The following is a 17,877-nucleotide window of genomic DNA, read 5'->3' as shown; positions in this document are numbered from 1 at the left end:
ACTGATACACTTCGACAGAACCGCAGGCTATGCAGAGTTCGATCCGCTCATCAAGTGAGAGCAGAGGTGAAACTGTACCCCCTTTTTTAAAACGCAGCGCATGCACCTGCACCCTTGCTGTATTTTTCTTGTTACGCAGCCACAGTTAAGTCTTATTAAGATGAAATGTGTCTTATTGTGTTAAATATTGGGGAACCATCCTCTGCACTCCTGTTTGTCTCTCTCCAGCACAGTGCGAGCAGCACGCAGAGAGCAGCCGAGTGGGGTTCAGCAGTGTGGAACACCTATTCAGTAGCGTTCTTTTCAAGATGTGCTGAGGTTGAAATATGAGCATTATGAACCTGTCTTCTGGTTGAGAATAGATTCCTCCGCAGGCTTGTAAAGTTGCTTTTGCTGGAGACATGACTTACAATAAGAGACAGTGCGAGTGTCCTTGTGAGTGTCAGAAATCAATTACATTGCGTTTCCCCTGTGGGTCGCAGGATTGTATACGTTAGGTGTGTGTGTGTGTGTGCGTGTGTGTGTGTAGAATGGTGGTTAATACTGCCATTGTGTGTGGGAAGAAGTTTTCATTCTGACTTTAAGCTCTTAGTAAGAATCTAATTAACTCTTGTGCAACTGTCAGCTGCTGTAAAGAACAGTAGAGGGAGAGAGCACAGAGAGAGCTTCATTCCTCACAGTGGAATAAAACAAAGTTACTGAATGTTCTTCATAAACAAACCACACACACACACACACACACACACACACCAAGTATTCACAAAGTTCACAATGGGGTATGATGTTCAAAGGATGTTACCAAACGTGTGTGTTTGTATTTGCGCGTGTGGGTTTGTTTAGAGGAATGCTGTCGGCCTTCATTCCTATGGGTCTTTCCCTGCTTGCTCAGACAGGCTCCGTCTCCAGCTGGGTGTGTGACAGAATGGGTACAGTGGTACAATGTGATACGGCACAGTGTCACAGCAGAGCAGAGGTAGTGCAGGACAGAACACGCTGCCGTCACACAACAGGACCGCTTCGACTGACGCAGGAGAAGCTGGGCTGGATCACCGAAATCACCGTTTTTTTTCGCTTACGTCATCACCATTACGATTAAAAGCTTCATGCTGTAGTGATAAGGGCTTTCAGATGTTCAAGATTCAAGTATTCCACATTTTATTGAACTTTTGTTTTCGCACACACAAAAACAAAATATAGAAATGAGCGTAAAATGAGCGTAAAATGATATTGTGGAATACTATTCCACAATATCATATATCTATGTTGGAAAGAAACAACTGCTTTCAATTTATCATTCAATATCTCCTAAAAGTGGAGACTTAATCTTGTGCTTCCAACCGTTTTGTAAGAGTGGGTGTCATTTTTTTCATAAGATGGATATCTCATTTTGGAATGAAAGTCGTCATGCATCATGCTTTCCTCATCAGCCAGCTAATGAAACCCTTGAAGTAACAAAAAACAATTAGCAAAACACGGGTAATAGATTTATGAATGGGACAGGTATGTTTTAACGAGAGGAGTTTGTTCTGTGAAGGCTGCGTTGATATTAAAAGAGATGTACGAGTTCTAGAAATACACAGTGTCATTCCCCCAAAAAAACAGACAGATGCAAAATAATGACATGCCGTAACAAATTTAATAGGGGTCATAAAGGTCGTATGGAGGAGTCGAGGGGGCACAGAGGTAGTAAGAGAGGGCTTGAGCTAGAAAGAGTGGAACAGAATAGAAAAGAGGAAGCAGGGGTGCATCTTACCGGGGTAAAGCAGGTAAAGAGTTCAGAAAAAAAAGAGGACAAGCGGAGTGAAGTTGAGGTTAGGGTAGGGCCAGGATAAAGAGAGCAAGAGAAGGATAAGAGGAGGGTTTGTGTTGGAGGTGGGGAAGCAGATAAAGAGAGAGTAATGCAGTGGTTAAAGAGTCGAGTCTGTCTGCCGGCCCTCCTCAGTTGTGCATGCAGGACTCGTAGGTGGGCACCATGTATTTGATGTTGATGAAGGCGTCCTGTCCTCCGTAGCGCTCGAGTATCTCCAGAGTCTCCTGGATCAGGTCCCCGATGTTCTCTCTCTTCTGCTGGCTGTAGTCGATCCCGTCTCCGGTGTTGACTAGGGACAAGGGAGACAGAGAGAGAGAGAGAGAGAGAGAGAGAGAGAGAGAGAGAGAGGCAAAATGAGAGAGGACGGAGAACAACTCATAACAGACGGGCCTCACGCTGCACCACCTGTGACCACGCTGCACTCCGAATCAGCAAATGTCATCCTTCCAACTGATTTCAGACCCAGTGGCCAGAGCGAATTTAATTTACTCATCTCATTCTGTGGCCGGTTGCGACTCAATGGCACAACGGAGTTTTAACTGCTCAACTGAAAGTTTAATGAGCCGGCCTGCGGAGGGGAGAGCAGCGTAAAGGACATATGAGTTAGAGACCGCTGTTGCTGTTCCACAACACTGTGCTGATGCACACTGGGCATGGGCAGTGACCTGGAGTTGTGCTCCAGAGGTGGGAGTGTGTGTGTGTGTGTGTGTGTGTGTGTGTGTGTGTGTGTGTGTGTAAGTGTGTGCCCACTTATGTTTAGTAGAGTTACACTTACTGTAATGTTTTGCAGTAAGCTTCTCCTTCAGACTCATCTATTGTCTGGCCATTGTGCCCCGAGGCACAGAGACAAAATTCAACACCCCCTGCTGTCCATAATGAAAAGGAACTGGGCTGTGTGTGTGTGTGTGTGTGTGTGTGTGTGTGTGTGTGTGTGTGTGTGTGTGTGGATGTGCACATTTTTTGCATTTGTGCAGGTGTTGCTGTATATGCAGGCTAAATGGCAAATGGACACGGGGAACACAATACACATGTGGCCAATCAGACTGCAGCCAGAGAGCTGTAGATTCACCCTCCCCTGGCACACACATATACACACACAGCCACACACACACACACACACACACACACACACACACAGCAGTAAAACACACAAAATTGTACAACAGAGCTCTAGTGCGCTGGGGGAACTTGTTATCGAAAAAACATTCCTGAGGTATCCAGCCTCCACTGCTTCTCCCTCTGACCAGCAGGCACACTTAAACACACACACACACGCTCACAGGCGTGCGCGCATGTACAAACACGCACACACACACACACACACACACACACACACACAGATCGCAACTTTATCAGCACACAGCAAACTGCCAATCTTGTGCCACAGCACTGAGGGCTCAAAACACTTTTCAGAGGAAGGTAAATATAGAGAGGAATGAGGCACACATGCACGTACACACACACACACAGAGACACACACACACATACACACACACACACACACACGTCCAAGATTGTTGTTGTAGGCAAAGCCCTGTTCAACTGAAATATCCTGGAGCGAAGTCATGGATTTATTTCATGAGGGCAAAGCTATAAAATGAAACAAAGAAAAACACGCTGGTCATTGGACTCGAGGCGTTTGTTATATGAGTGACACAAGAGCAAATGTAAACGCTAACACTCATTGGAGGAGAGGAGACGAAATGGATGAGATGAGATGAGATGAGACGAGATGAGACAAGACAAAACGATACGGAATGAGACAAGATGAGAGAAGAGAAGAGAAGAGAAGAGGAGAGAAGAGGAGAGGAGAGGAGAGAAGAGAGAAGAGAAGAGAAGAGAAGAGAAGAGAAGAGAAGAGAAGAGAATGGTCTACAGTGTATCATGAAGTCTACCTGTGATGTGAAAGTTAACAGCAGGACTTCAAGGGAGACCCCTCGGCCCTCTCTCTCACTCCTAATTAGACCTGGAGAGAGGGGACATAAAACCTCCTCTTCCCCACTTCTCTGTCTCTAACACTTTGTCCTTTATTCTTTCTCTATCTTTTCCAATCTCTCATCTTATCTGACACACACTTCTCTCTCTCTCTCTCCCTCTATCTCTCTCTCTCTCTCTCTCTACCTCCCCACCCCTCCATGGCTTCCTCATTAAAACACAAAAGGGAGCCAGTCCCATAAAGTGGGCTGTTAAGCAGTAACACTTCTATGATCCGCCACGCTGTTCTCTGCTCAGGATTCACTCTCCTATTCTCTATGAAAGCAACGGTGGAGAATGCTCCGGCTCTGCTTTGACCACTGTTAGGAGAGTGTTGCTTTGTGTTCAACAGCCTTGGCCTTGTTCAGCAGCTGTATATTATTTTCCATTTAACAAAAAAACACAATAACCTCATACACTCAGGAACGCAGCCCTCAAGAAAAGCTCTTGTTCTATGCGTATGCTCAGACTGTGTGCTATTCCTGAGAGCTGCCCACAACACAGACCGCTGCACCCTACTAGTTAGCAAAATCTTAAATAGCAGGCATCTGAGCAATAAAAGAGAAAAGCGAGAGAAGTCCTTGTAAAAACCAAAAGGCGTATGAGCCCATCAATGAGGAATGAGGACACCAACACACTGCGATGTGTGTGTGTGTGTGTGTTTGGGTCTGAGTGATCAGAGAGACTGAGCTATGTCGGGCTGTTAGAGACAAGTGAAAAAGATAAGTAACAGGAGCTAGTGAGGCCGCTCTCGCAGTCTGTTTCAGCTGTGCGGTGTGTATGCATGTGTGTGTGTGTGCGTGCGTGATTGAGTGTGCTTGCGTGCATGCTGGGGCGCCCTATGGGTTGAGAGCCAGGCCCACGGAGAGCAACCCCCTGTTAGTGTGGAAATGAGCAGCCAGAGCTGGCCCAGAGGGAGGGCTTGGCCTTCAGACAGGGAGCATGGGGAACTGGGGAGGGGCGGCCTGGGAACCAGAAAAAGCTGAGACCCGTTTTCTGGGGGCTGGAGGGGGAGCGAGGAGGCCCTGCATGTGGGAATTGGGGGATTGTTGCTATACTGTGTATTTCAGCCCGTCGACTGCATTTCTACCGCTGAGCTGTTTGGAGGCCGGCAGCATCAAAGCACGAGGCCAGAGGAATTTGCAACAATTCTCAATATTTAAAGAGTAGAAAGGGAGAAGTGTGTTTAAGGACGGAAGGGAGGGAGGGATGGAGGGAAGGGAAGGGAAGGAGGGGGAGGTGAGGGTGTTAAAAGCTGCCTCTGCAAATGTCCTTCAGCAAAATAACTTCTCTCTCTCTCTTTCTCTCTCTCTCTTCTTCCTCCCTGTCTTTTTCTTGCTTTTGGCAATATCCGAAACCCTGGGCAGAGAGAAAAAATCTTTAAAAACAATCGTAATAAAAACCCCGGCCCTGTGAAGAGAGGGAAGGGCCCTAGCAGGAGTTGGCTGCCTGCTCCTCTGAGGGAGAGGCAGGGTCGATACAGCCACAGACAGGGGAGGATTCTCAGTGCAGCGACATTTTGCTAAACAGAAGACAGAGGAAGAAAAGGAGGACAAAGCGCTTTGTTTCTGACTTTCATGATAAATCCCGGGGATCGGAGGGGTTCTTAGCTCAAAGACCCAGGAGGTGAGGAGGTGAGGAGGATAGCAGGGAAGGCTGAAAGAGAAGGGAGGGATAAAAAGAGCTTGCTCTATCTATCTATCTATCTATCTATCTATCTATTCCTCCCAGGGGTCTGCTGCGATCGCGGCCAAACCACGCCACACCAAGACAAAACTACGCACAAGAACAGCTGCAGCCTTCCTCCTCCTCCTCCTCCACCCTTCTCTTTATCCATCCCTCATTCCCCACGGTCCTACACAACCTGTCCTCCCATATCAAGCTGGTTGACAAGCAGTCACAGATGCAGGCAGCTTGCTTCGTGTTTTTCCTCCTAGCTAATTTCAAATTTGTGGTCAGTTGATTTTGAAGGTATGTTTTCTGTGGGTCTGTGTGCGTCTGTGTGAATGAGAGATAGACATAATAGATAGATAAGAAGGAGAGAGAGACAGAGAGAATGATATATGCCTGGTTTTTGTGCCGTGCTTTGTGCTACAAACTCCCGACTAAATGAGGCAGCAGGAGCCAGATACTCCAAGGAAAGCAAACCGGTTCAAATCGATGGTTACAATAGCCGCTTATTGTTTCATCTCTACCTCTGAAACTGTTACAACTCACTCTTCTGTCTGAAGATTCCTGACCCAGGTTGTGTGTGCATGTCTGTGTGTGAGCGTGTGTGTGTAGTGAGGTTATAATCCCCAGGTGCCTCTCATGTGTCGTGGCTGCCGTGCTCCTGCGAGGGACCGGGTGACACGCGCTCCGTAGCAGCTTTGGGAAGTTCAGCCCAACATTCCAGACTTGATCCAGCATAATATAACCCGCCCGCCATTGTTTCTAATCAACTTATCGCTGATTGTGGAGGTTACTTATGAAAGCAGCTTACGGAGGAGGCCCCCGACACAATGCCTCTTTGATAATAGCAACCAGAGGCAGAAGAGAGTCAACAACTGTTATAGGCTCGGTTGTGTTTTTAAAACTAGGCAAGCGGCTTGGCCTGGCTTGAAAAGGGAAATGGAGGAATGCAGGTTATGAGAGCGTGGCGGAACAGCTAGAGTTCCAGGAATACTTTATGCAGAGATTGACCAAGGCTGCGAATGAGGCTGAGGGTGTTGTGTGCGTGTGAGTGTGTGTACACTTGCAGGGGCGCGTGTGTTGTCATTGTGTCCTATCCCTGACCCACGCGGTGGGAGACGCTGGCCGACGCCCCCGCGGCTGGGGAGGGGCAGAGCGAGCTGATCTCATACTGCTACACATCTGGAGCCCATTCTCCCACCGAGGGCCGGCCTCAGCCCCGCGACACCACAGTCTGCTCCAACTTGAGTTAATATTACATGATTGAGGCTCTGGGAGAGAGAGAGCGGGCCTGTTTGTGTGTCCAATTGTGCAGTTGTGTGTGCCGACATATGTGTAAGTGCGAGTGTGTAAGTGCGTGTGTGTGCATGTATGTGTGAGTGTGTGTGCATGTGTGCAGCTTTGCATGTCCTCATTCTTTTTAGAGCGTTACATCTCCGATTGCACTTGATTTGCTGTGCAATTATTGTGAAAGCAACCACTGGCAACTCGTTGCAAGGCTTTCATGAACAAATGGAACTTCCCCATCAAACTGAATTGGCAAGTACGTACAATATTTGAAACAAACAACAAATATCCAGTCCTGCCAACCACTAAAAAAGTTTTTTTGTGACGTGCTTTCCCCAACCTATTTTATTGTGTGAACTGGTGACTGTATAGAGAAATGAACGCCACACTTGCTTTATTTGCTAGCTCTCTCAACAGCAAAACATTTGTACACCCTGGATATACTGTAGACTCTAGTACTGAACTGTAAATTTGTAAATCTGTAAACTGCAAACATTTGCTAATCTATAAAATCTGTCTAGATACCAAGAATTTATTTTCTAGCCAAAGAGATACTTTACGTATATTAGCACAAAGAAGATGCATTATCTTGGACATCAATATGTTTTATGTATTGTTTTTGTTATTTATTGTCTTTATCATATTCTTTCTGCTGCAATGACCTAATTTCCCCTCGGGGATCAATGAAGCTAATTCTGAATCTTAATCCTAAAAGTTATAGGCAGATGCTTTTTCCTCTGTCATTACAATTATCAGTTTCTGATTTGTGTGCCTTTGATATCTATGCATACTTTGCTTGATTTGTGCACCGATTTGTACAACTCATGCAGCATGGTTTTCCAAACTTTCCCCCCTAGACTCAAATTTCAAACCACATTGTTGTCATAACCAAAACTAATGTTGCTATTCTGTTGGCTTAGCTACACTGAGTAGGCTACTAACAACTATCCTACCATATTTTATTTAGCATCATTTAAGCTGAATGGGCTTGGAAATGGAAGGCTAACAGAAAAAAATGTCAGATGAATCCACATATTTTTCTAAAACTATATGGAGACAGACAGGCAAGCCTAGAGAGAAGGAGAGGGAGAAGTGCATAGTGTTTGTGTGTGTGACAGAGGGTGTGTAGGTGTGAGGAGGTGGTGCAGAGAGGAGGAACCACTGGAGGAGGCCTGTGCTTAACAGCAGGGCTCTAATTAAAAGGGCCTCACAGTTGGGCGCCAGGCAGGCCTCTCATAAAGAGACTCACACTCTGGTAGAGGGGTGGGGGAGACCAGGTGTGTGTATGTGTGTGTGTGTGTGTGTGTGTGTGTGTGTCTGTGCGTCTGTGTTAAAGACAGCGAGAGAGAGAGAGAATGAGTGAGTTTACAGTGTAGGAGTGTGCGTATGCAAATGGATAATTGTGTGTGTGTGCGTATGTATATTTGTGTGTGAAAGACACACATGGAGAGAGAATAAGTGCGCTTGTATGAATTCATGTGACAAGGACAGAAGAAGAGCGAGAGAGAGAGAGAGAGAGAGAGTGAGAGAGATAAAGAGGGGGAGGGGGGCATGAGGAGTGTGTGTTAAGTAAAGTAGAGTAGGTATGACGTTCCTAAAACACCCCGCTTTCTGTCTGCCAAAGTCCCCAACCCCCTTTTCCCCTAATGGATAAGCCAGAGGCTGACTGACAGCACAGCTGTGGCTCACACACACACACACACACACACACACCTACACACACACACACACACACACACACACACACACACACACACACACACACACACACACAGCTGGAGCTGGACCCATTCCCACTCTGTTGCTTTTCCACCTCAGCCTTTGTATGCAATCAATAACAACACGCTCACTTCAGCTTAACACAGCTAGCCACAACGAGGGTGCAGCTTCAGTCTCATCACATTACACACACACACATACATATATACACACATACACACACACACAAGAGGCTGAGGTCATTTAGCCATGACCAGCTGCATGCTGCAGTAGCATCCGGAGAAAGTATCAGTACAACCAACATGAACACACACACACACACACACACACACACACAGGCACGCATGCGCACATACAGATGGTATCCACATGAGGTTGCGAGGAGAGAAGTAAAGCGATGGGCTTATGGCCAGCAGTAGTTTATTAAACCCCCAACCCCTACACCAGCCATCATCTGACTGCTCATGCTTACTGAAGTCTAACCTTTGCTGTAGGTCAGTGATCTCATTTTCCATGTGTTCATCCAACCCAGCAGTGTTCAGTCTATAGGCTAGCCGCTCCACAGTGCCATTTCAACCCAGCGAAACCTGGACGTCAGCAAAGGAGTACGCCAGTTCGAGGAAAATGTGACAAGGTCAGATTGCAGAACCGAAAGTGGGAATGGGGGAATGTGTAAACAAGGTTGAGACAAAGACGTAACCTGCTGAGGATGCTCCTGAGCTGCACGGGAGCTAAAGCTGTTAGAGTCCTATCGATCTGGCTCCCACTGGCTCAGTAGTCTACATCTGTACATAGGTATACATGAATTGAATTCCAATTCCACACTTCCGCCAAGATCGTGCCGTGTCTTTGGCTAATCTTTTCTTAGAAATCCCAGGCTGTAGGAGGGATTCAAACCCCTACTGATGCAAGGTGGGTCTATCAGTCTTCCACACATCACAGAACCATCTTTTTGTTCATTTCTTTTTCAATTAGCCAGCTAGGCCTAAGCCTATTTCAGCAGCCATGACCAAGAGCAATATCACTTTGCACCATTTAGCCATGTTATTAATGGACAAAAATGGCTCATCTTAGATGATGGATCAATGCTATTTTCCAAGCTGTTACCATGTCCATTATTGTTTCAATTACCTCCATCCAGATAATGGTTATCCCATGCAGTCCCATCTCATCCGATTGGGGCCTGTTAGATGCACATGGGAATCAGCTTAAAAATGACCCTGGTCTGTGGGTTAGAAGCTCTCTCATGTAAAGTTTACAGGTAAATCACACTGATATCTGAGGAAGGAACTACTAGAACTACTTCCACATTCTTCAATGTGCACGCAAATGCACTGTAGCCTCTTGTGAAAACGTAAGAGACAAAGAGAGAGTATCAGCATTTTCAGACAGTAACGAATGTGTGTGTGTGTGTGTGTACAGTATGTATTTGTATTTCTGTTGCTGGTGACAAATGATCCCTGAGGCTTTCATATCGGCCAGGAAATGCAGACGAGGTAGCTCTTATTGCAGCTTTGGCAAGACAGCAGGCCATACAATACATAATCCTAACTGACTGAACCACACCACACCACACCGCACCACACCACACCACACCACACCACCAAGTCTACCATACTGGACTTGACTACGCTGCACACAAAGGAGCTGTAGCTGCTGAGTTCTGGGTAAGCCTGTTTGTAAATGTGTAGGCGACAGTGTGCAGTACAAATACATGTCCAATATTCCTTTTTTTTTCCTTCCCAGAGAAATTTACAGATAAATGAAGTTAGGGATCATGGGCAAACAGAAAAGAAAGAATGTAGAAGATTGAAATGGTGCAAAACACACACCGGCTCCGTAACTGAAAAAAAAAAAAAAAGATTAAAAGATCTTACGGCTAAAATATTGAATGATGTAATTAATAATGTGCTTCAACCGCAGGTGATGAAGTGTTCCTCTTTAATATAATTTTCTCTATCATTGCTGTCACCCTTTTAGGTAGGCAAAAGCCCGACTTCCTTAGAATGTAAAAAATGAAAGTGCAGAAAAAGAAAAAACATAAAAAAGAATCAAAGCCTTTAACAATACAGCTTACCACAGAGGATCTAGCCTTTCCCACTCTGTCTGTCTGTCTGTCTGACTGCCTGTCTGTCTCTCTCCCTGGCTGCAAGGAGAGTGTCAGTGCTGTCAGGTGTGAGTCAATGCCGTCAGATGCGATCTCATTACGCCAGCTTACCTCAAGGTTAGCAGTGGGTTGCTGGCTAGGCACAAAATCGATCTGCACCAGGGACAGGCGTTAAAGGCCACCGTGGCGTGCTGCGCACACACCAAGACACAAACCAAACAAACCCCGCACTTTGAAATGCAAAGCCAGGCCAACACCGGCACACAAAGATACTGTAGAGGATATATACACACAGCTGACAAAGTGCAGTGTAACAGAGCCTGATCCCATGTGAAATAGGTGGGGAGGAACATATTGAACATATTGCAGGAATTTACCTTGTCTCCAAAGTTCCTAACACTAAACAGAGAGAGAGAGAAGACATCAGCAAACACCTCATCGGGCGCTCTCTCTTCCATATCTAGTCAGTGGTCAAAAAGCTTTTCTTATCTTCTGCTGTCAAGTGTGCTTTATCCATACAGATAATAGAAGAGGCCCTTATCATGCAAACATAACAAATAAGTATTCAACACTATCACTTAAAAACAGGCCCTGGAATACCCAGGCTAAAACCCTGGACAAGTATATCACTTCATGCATACCTTAACGATACCTCGCCTTATATCAGTGAAGCCTGTGGCCTAGTTAGTTTACATCTAACAACAACATCCTTAACAACTCTTGGCCTTCTAATCATGTTGTCTCTTGGCACATGAAGCAGACGAATGTGTACCCAGAGGTGACAGCAGCTAGACTAACTATCATTTGATGTCTGACATGTTTGACAGGATCACAACATCCATTAACATGTTTTCACATCCTACCATCTATGCACCATCACAGTTTCAACAAAATACCAACCTTGGCATATGTCTGTATGAAAATGTCACAACACCATTTATTTCTCACAATTGAGTATATAAAGATGTCAAATTAGTGGCTGTCATGAATGCTAAATAAAAGGCAGGGGGTATTTTTATTCCTACTCTTGGTAGTTTGCGACCTTCAGCACCAGGAGCTAATAGTGAAGGAATTAATATTCATAGGAAACAGCTTGGCTGATGTACCTTTGCTCTGGTAACAGGTGTCCATACGTGGGGGATATTGGCGCCTTGCTAACGCTACACTCCTCCTCCCTCATTTACACATCTTAATGGGTACAGAGAGCATATGTTTAAGTTGCTACAAGGAAATTGGTAATGCTCTGTTTTTTGCTGTCTCTTTATTGAGATTTATTCTCCTTCAAATGGAAGCTTTTGAATTAAACATTGTAGCAGAGCTTGGACATAGAGTTTTGTGTTTCATTAGCACCTCTTTAGTGTGAGTTTTGAACACACAGTGAGGGACAGGCAGAAATATAGGCTAGCCCATTGTCAGCCCCATGCTAAAGCCATAAACTTCATCGGGTCATGGGTGAAAGCTCTGCGGGTCAAGTATGACTAATTTAACTGTGGTCTGACCTATGAGAGAGAGATGGGGCAGAGAGGGGTTTACTGACAGACAGAGAAGAGAGGCAGAGATAGAGACAGATGATGAGATGATGAGATTAGGTCTGGGGTGTTACAAAGTGAAGCGAGACAGAGGCAGGCCTCAGATGAGGTCTGAAAAATGGAAAGAAATGGAGAAAGGGGGCTGCTGAAGGACTGACCTGGACAATAAAAGGAGGAATGGAATCAGAAGAATCGCTCTCATAAAGACAGCACATGTCCAGGCAGACAGTCATGTGGGTTTCAGGTGGAAAAACTGACATGGTGAGAGAGAGAGAGAAAGAAAGAGAGAGGGAAAGAAGGGGAGGAGGTCGAGCGGCGTAGCGAATTCAAAGAGCAATTCCATTTGTTCCCTTCACTCGTCAGAAGAGGAACATTTGAAGTGACATACTAATTTAAGTCAGTGACAACTGAAACCCTATCACTGACATTACCCTAAAGCACGGTGAGGATCCTCTCTGCACTTCAAATTTTTTGCAAATCATTTAAGAAACGTGATTGTAGTTTAAACATCAAAGGAATACGGTGTGCTTTAGTTTGTCAGAAGCACTGCATTATCTCTCCTCGCCAAGAAATGGTGTCATTACTGCACCGCATGAAAAGATTGGCACACGTGCATATGAACACACACACACACACACACACATACACGCGCGCTCATGCGTACATACACATATGCACACACAGAAACAGACACACACCGTGATGTCTATACGCAGTGATGTATTCTCCCTCCTACAGATGTGGGGGCGTTGTGCCTGCCTAATAAAACCACTTTAGCCTTCATAACCACTTTAGCCTTGGAAGCTGCCATCAATGGAAGGACAAACACACATATACACACACACGCGTACAGGCACGTACAGGCACGCACATACACTAGCGGTGAGCGGTCCAGCCCTTCCATTAGCCTAATGAAGTGGCTCCCTAAGATGGATGACATGACATCACCTCCACCACCAATCACAATATCACCCCTAAAAAACCTTCCACTAAAAGCCCCACCCCTCCTCCCCGTCACCCCCTCACCCCCACCTCCCGTCGCTCCCCTGTCTCACTGGACCAAATGGACGATGAGCATTCCAGGGCCCGTTCTGCCCCCCACAACACTTTTATTGGTCTGGTTATTTATCTCTTTAATGCAATTGGCTGGAGCAGCCTATGGAGGTGGAGGGCTAGTAAATCACGGAGGGGCGGCAGTGTGATTAAAAGAACTTTGGTCCAACAATGACAACGGCACCAGGCGGACGGCATGCAGTCCGTCTGAATCCTGAACAGGGGGCAATGAGAGACGAGGGTAAGCAAGCCTCAGGGCAGCAGCTCACTGGGGAGACGGACTAGGGCTTTGCAAGGGTAGAGGGGAAAAGGAAAGGGGGCGAGGAGAGGAGAGTGAGAAGCGGATGGGAGAGAGAGAGGAGAGAATCTCTTCCCCCCCCCCCAGAAGGACAAAGGGAAGTGTTTACGGGTGGAAGGATGCAGGTACAGGCATCCATAAACAGCCGGTGTTTTACAGGCAGCGGCGCGGCCCTAGGGCCTGTCAAGGTTTACGAGTGCCCAGGCCCTTTAAAGCAGGAGTGTTTAAGTGTGGTATTTACATAAATCGGGCCAAGGCGTCTGTCTTAATGTCTCCCACAGGCTGATAAGCTGAGACTGGCCTGTCATCGGTGGACAGGGAAATGCACTGAATGAGTGTTGCTGAATGATGTTGAATGACCCGGCATGATGATATTACTTCCCTGTGATTATGGATCAAAATGATAAAGGAATCCTGTTTGAAAAAAGACTGTTGCTGTGATCTGAACATCAAAATAATGCTAAAATAACTGTTAAATACTGCAACTTTTCCACCTTAAAGGATAAGGCTGGTGTTTTTTAATGCATTGCTTACCGTCAACAAATCCTATGAAAATAACAAAATCAACAATGCGTTTGCTCTACTCCCGTTACTTTCTGATTTCCCACCTACCATTTTTAGCCGTCAACCCGGAAGTCATTGGCTCCAATTGTAAGCTATAAACCTTGAAATACAGCTCACAAAGACATAGTTTCAATTTTAAAAATCGCTGTCAGGCTGTTGTAGTTATTGCCAAATCAAATTCAAATTGATTTTGTTATTTTCATAGGATTTGTTGACGGTAAGCAATGCATTAAAAAACACCAGCCTTATCCTTTAACAGCAGTGTCTGCAGTATATCACAAAAGCTTACAGCTCTCAAAGCAAATAAGCTGTGATACTGCAAACCTTTATTGCACAAGCCTGTGCAATTAAACCCACACATCCTCATTGAGTTCCAATGTCAATTTGGCCTCTATCATCATTGGACTTTCTGTTGGCCAACCTTGTGTGCCTTCTGCCAGCTCTCTCTTTTTTTCTCCAGCCTGTGTTTTTTCTCTTCCTCCACAGAGAGAAAGGGATGAGAGTGATGAAAACACGGCGAAGGCTACGGAAAACAGGCTTAGCTACTTAACTGCCCAACTGGACTGTGTGTGTGTGTGTGTGTGTGTGTTTTTACAGTATGTTTGTGTGTGTGTGTGTGTCACCTTTACAGTATGTTTACTTATTATTAGCAGATGTCCCTACCCACTGGGGAAGGTACAGTCCAAACAGAGACAGAGGGAGGAATAGAGGGAGGGAGGGAAGGAGGGATGGGAGGATAGAGGGAGGGAGGGTACTGAAATGTGCTGGGACAGCAGTACCATCCCGGTGTGAGTCATAGGACGTGCTGTCAGCAGCCGTCCAACATCACACACTGACTCATTAGGCTGGAGGAGAGGAGATGACAACAGCAGCCATGATCAAGGGGAATGGAAGAGGGACATCACAGAGAGACAGACAGGGAAGACACAGCCAGCATCAGCAGTTATGGTGGTGGGACTTCTCTCGGTCCCACGCTCATGATGGCACCAAGAACTGACAGACCCACATGAAAAAACTGCACAAGCACACACCCGAATACACCCCGCACCCAGACAGAGAGAATGGTTTAGAGGAGGAGGTCCCCATCATTTTCTCCTCCCAAGTTATTCCTGATCAAATTTAGCCATCCCTTCCCACATTTTGGGTGTGGATGTCTTTCAAACCTAATAGGTTTGTCATTTACGCCAGTATTCATTGTCCGACTTCTTCCTCTCTTTAAAGGTCCCACATGAAAGGAATTTAAATCATTTTAAAATCAGTTTCCTCTATTTATATATGATCAAAGCTATTTAATGAAGACATGGTTAAAATTTGATTTTGTTTGAGTGGTTAAATTTAAAGTTATCGCATTTTCAAAAATCCACCCATTTTTACTGGCAGGATTTTGAGCCTACAAAATCATTCAATTTAACTAATTCAATTCAACTTTTAGGCTAACTGAACTACATTTATTTGCAGAACATTTTTCTTATCTGGAGCCATAGTATATTTGAAAACAACATCATGGAAAATGAATAATATGGGGCCTTTAATATTTTTTCCTCTGTCTGAAATCTTCTGATACCCTGACATTTTCTAATATCCTGACATCTGACACATACCCTGACATGTTATAGTGGGCTGCATGTGTACGTGTGTGTGTTTGTGTGTGTCTGTATGTACAGTATATGTGTGTGTGTAGTTTGATTGTGACTTTAACTTTTGAGTTAATTCACTTTTATACACTCTAGGTGCCGAGCCCACAACAGGGACTTACAAGTCACATCCATACATCACATTCTAATTTAATGTAACACACCTAGACAAACTCAGGTGTATTGCCACTTTTCCCAGGCTTTTTTCATCAAGGGTGCCACACTGTGTGTGTATGTGTGTGTCTGTGTGTGTGATGCATGCATATCATGGCTGCTTGAAGCTTATAGGATTTCCTCATTAGAACCCCATGTTTGTGTCCATGTAGTCCCTGGGCTGAATGCTGTCCCCTGGCCCAGTGGAGAGCAGGACCATTAGGTCAGCGGAGAGGGACCATTTACTCGTCTCTTTTCTGGCTGTGGCTGTATTATCTGCTGTGATGCTATTTGTCTGAGCCCAGCCAAGCCGCCGGTGCGACAGGGGGAGGGAGGGGGGAGGGAGGGGGGAGGGGGGAGGGGGGAGGGGGGGAAGATGAGTGATGGGCTCGCAGACGCAGCCAGTTTTGCTTGGCTGACAAACTGGGGCAAGAGCTGGAGGGATATGGCGAGGAGAATGAAGGGAAAGAGAAGGGGTGGAGGTAGGGAATGAACGCGTTTGGAGATGCTGCGGTACAGCCGGTCGCCAGAGGACACAATTTACAGCACCTGTTGGCTGTGATTGATCAAAGGAAAAAGGAGAGAGGGTAATAGCGTGTGGTCTGACACGGGATGGAGAGACGGGATGGAGGAGCGGGTTAAGACCACAGACCAGGAAAAAGATGGAGTGCATGAGAGGGAGCGAGGGATATTGGGGGCGGAGGAGGGTAATAAAGACAAAGGGAGTGAAGGGAGGAAGGGGAGGAAGCGGGAAGCGGAGGGAGTGAGGGGCCCAGAAATAGAAAGAGAGAGAGAGAGAGAGAGAATGGGAGATGAATAAAGAGAAAGGGTCCCGGGTGCAGGAATGTGTGAGAAAGAGAGATAGAGGGAGTATGTATTTGTCTCCTGATGGGAGTGTGTTAGGAGTCCATCTGTGGAGAAATGAGATCAGTAGCTGACTTAGTGGTAGAGGAAGACTTTGCTGCCCTGCGGCTTACACACTGACTCCCCCCCCCCACCTCTCTCTTTCGCTCTCTGCTCTCATACAACCTGCAGCACATTTAATCTGCTGGACGATTCTGTGCGTGTCTGTGTGTACGTTCGGGATTGTGTGTGTGTGTGTGCACACGAAAAGCAAGCGAAGCCTTATTACCCAGGCTCCTGTCCCACTCCACCTCTCCATCAAATGACTAGGGCGGCCTCCTCCACTCTCCTCTCCTCACTATCTCGCTCGCTCCATCCCAGCTGAGACCACAGAGGAATCTCCTCATAGAATCACCCACTAAATCATCTAGCACCAGACACCCTGGCAAACACTCTTACTGGGAGCTTTCATTTCAACTCTAAACACACACAGGACAGTGGGTGTGCATGCTAGTGCGCGTGTGTGTGTCTCTGTGTGTCGGGGGCAGTCAACTAGAAAAGCAACATCACTGTTTTATTTGTGCATTTGAACGTGAATGCATTTGGTTGTATTTTTTATGAGCTATAGGTAGGTAAACATGTATGTATTATGTATGTGCGTGCAAATGAGAGCGCACGTGTTTATGTGGAGGTTTTTCACATTTTTTAACATACCAACCCCCCTCCTCCTAACCACAGGGGCCCCTGGGTGAGCTCATGTTGCACCCAAACCCAATAAACACGCTACTCCACCCCTTCTCAGCTCCACCCCACCACACACACACACACACATACACACATACATAACACACCACAGATCCACTTCTCCCAGGAATCAGATGAGGAGAGAAACAGGCCCGGGCCTGGTGGCGGTGGTGTGGTGACGGAGCGTGCCAGAGGGGAGGTAGAGGAGGGAGGAGAGGAAGGTGAGCCAGAGGGGGAAGGCAGATTAGAGTGCCTGCAGGCTGGTGGAGGTGAAGGGGAGGAGGAGGAGGAGGAGGAGGAGGAGGAGGAGAGATGAAAAGACGAGAGGAGAGCAGCAGTGGAGTTAGCTACTAGCTGATAGTACCTGACTGTGATTACTCTGCTGCTGGGCTAACCTGATTACAGCACAGCGCTGGAGGACAGTAAAAATACATACACACACATGCTTACGCACGCGCACATGCACATGCACATGCACATGCACATGCACA

General features: G+C 46.3%; 1 protein-coding gene across 1 annotated transcript in view; it reads right to left on the bottom strand.

Moving 5' to 3' along the window:
- Nucleotides 1–1,938: 1,938 nt before the first annotated feature.
- Nucleotides 1,939–17,877, bottom strand: part of pacrg (PARK2 co-regulated) — a 119,040-nt gene continuing 103,101 nt past the window's right edge. Inside the window, exon 5 of the mRNA XM_071519361.1 lies at nt 1,939–2,099. Coding sequence (XP_071375462.1) covers nt 1,939–2,099 — 161 coding nt within the window. The remainder of the gene's footprint in view (nt 2,100–17,877) is intronic.

This window comes from Centroberyx affinis, unplaced genomic scaffold (genome assembly GCF_046629955.1).
Source record: "Centroberyx affinis isolate AG114_WGS23_722 - 3 ecotype Tasmania unplaced genomic scaffold, CSIRO-AGI_Caff_v1 ptg000689l_1, whole genome shotgun sequence".
Taxonomy (NCBI): Eukaryota; Metazoa; Chordata; class Actinopteri; order Beryciformes; family Berycidae; genus Centroberyx; species Centroberyx affinis.
Note: the sequence above shows the minus strand (reverse complement) of the source record. Positions and strands in the feature narration are given on the sequence as shown.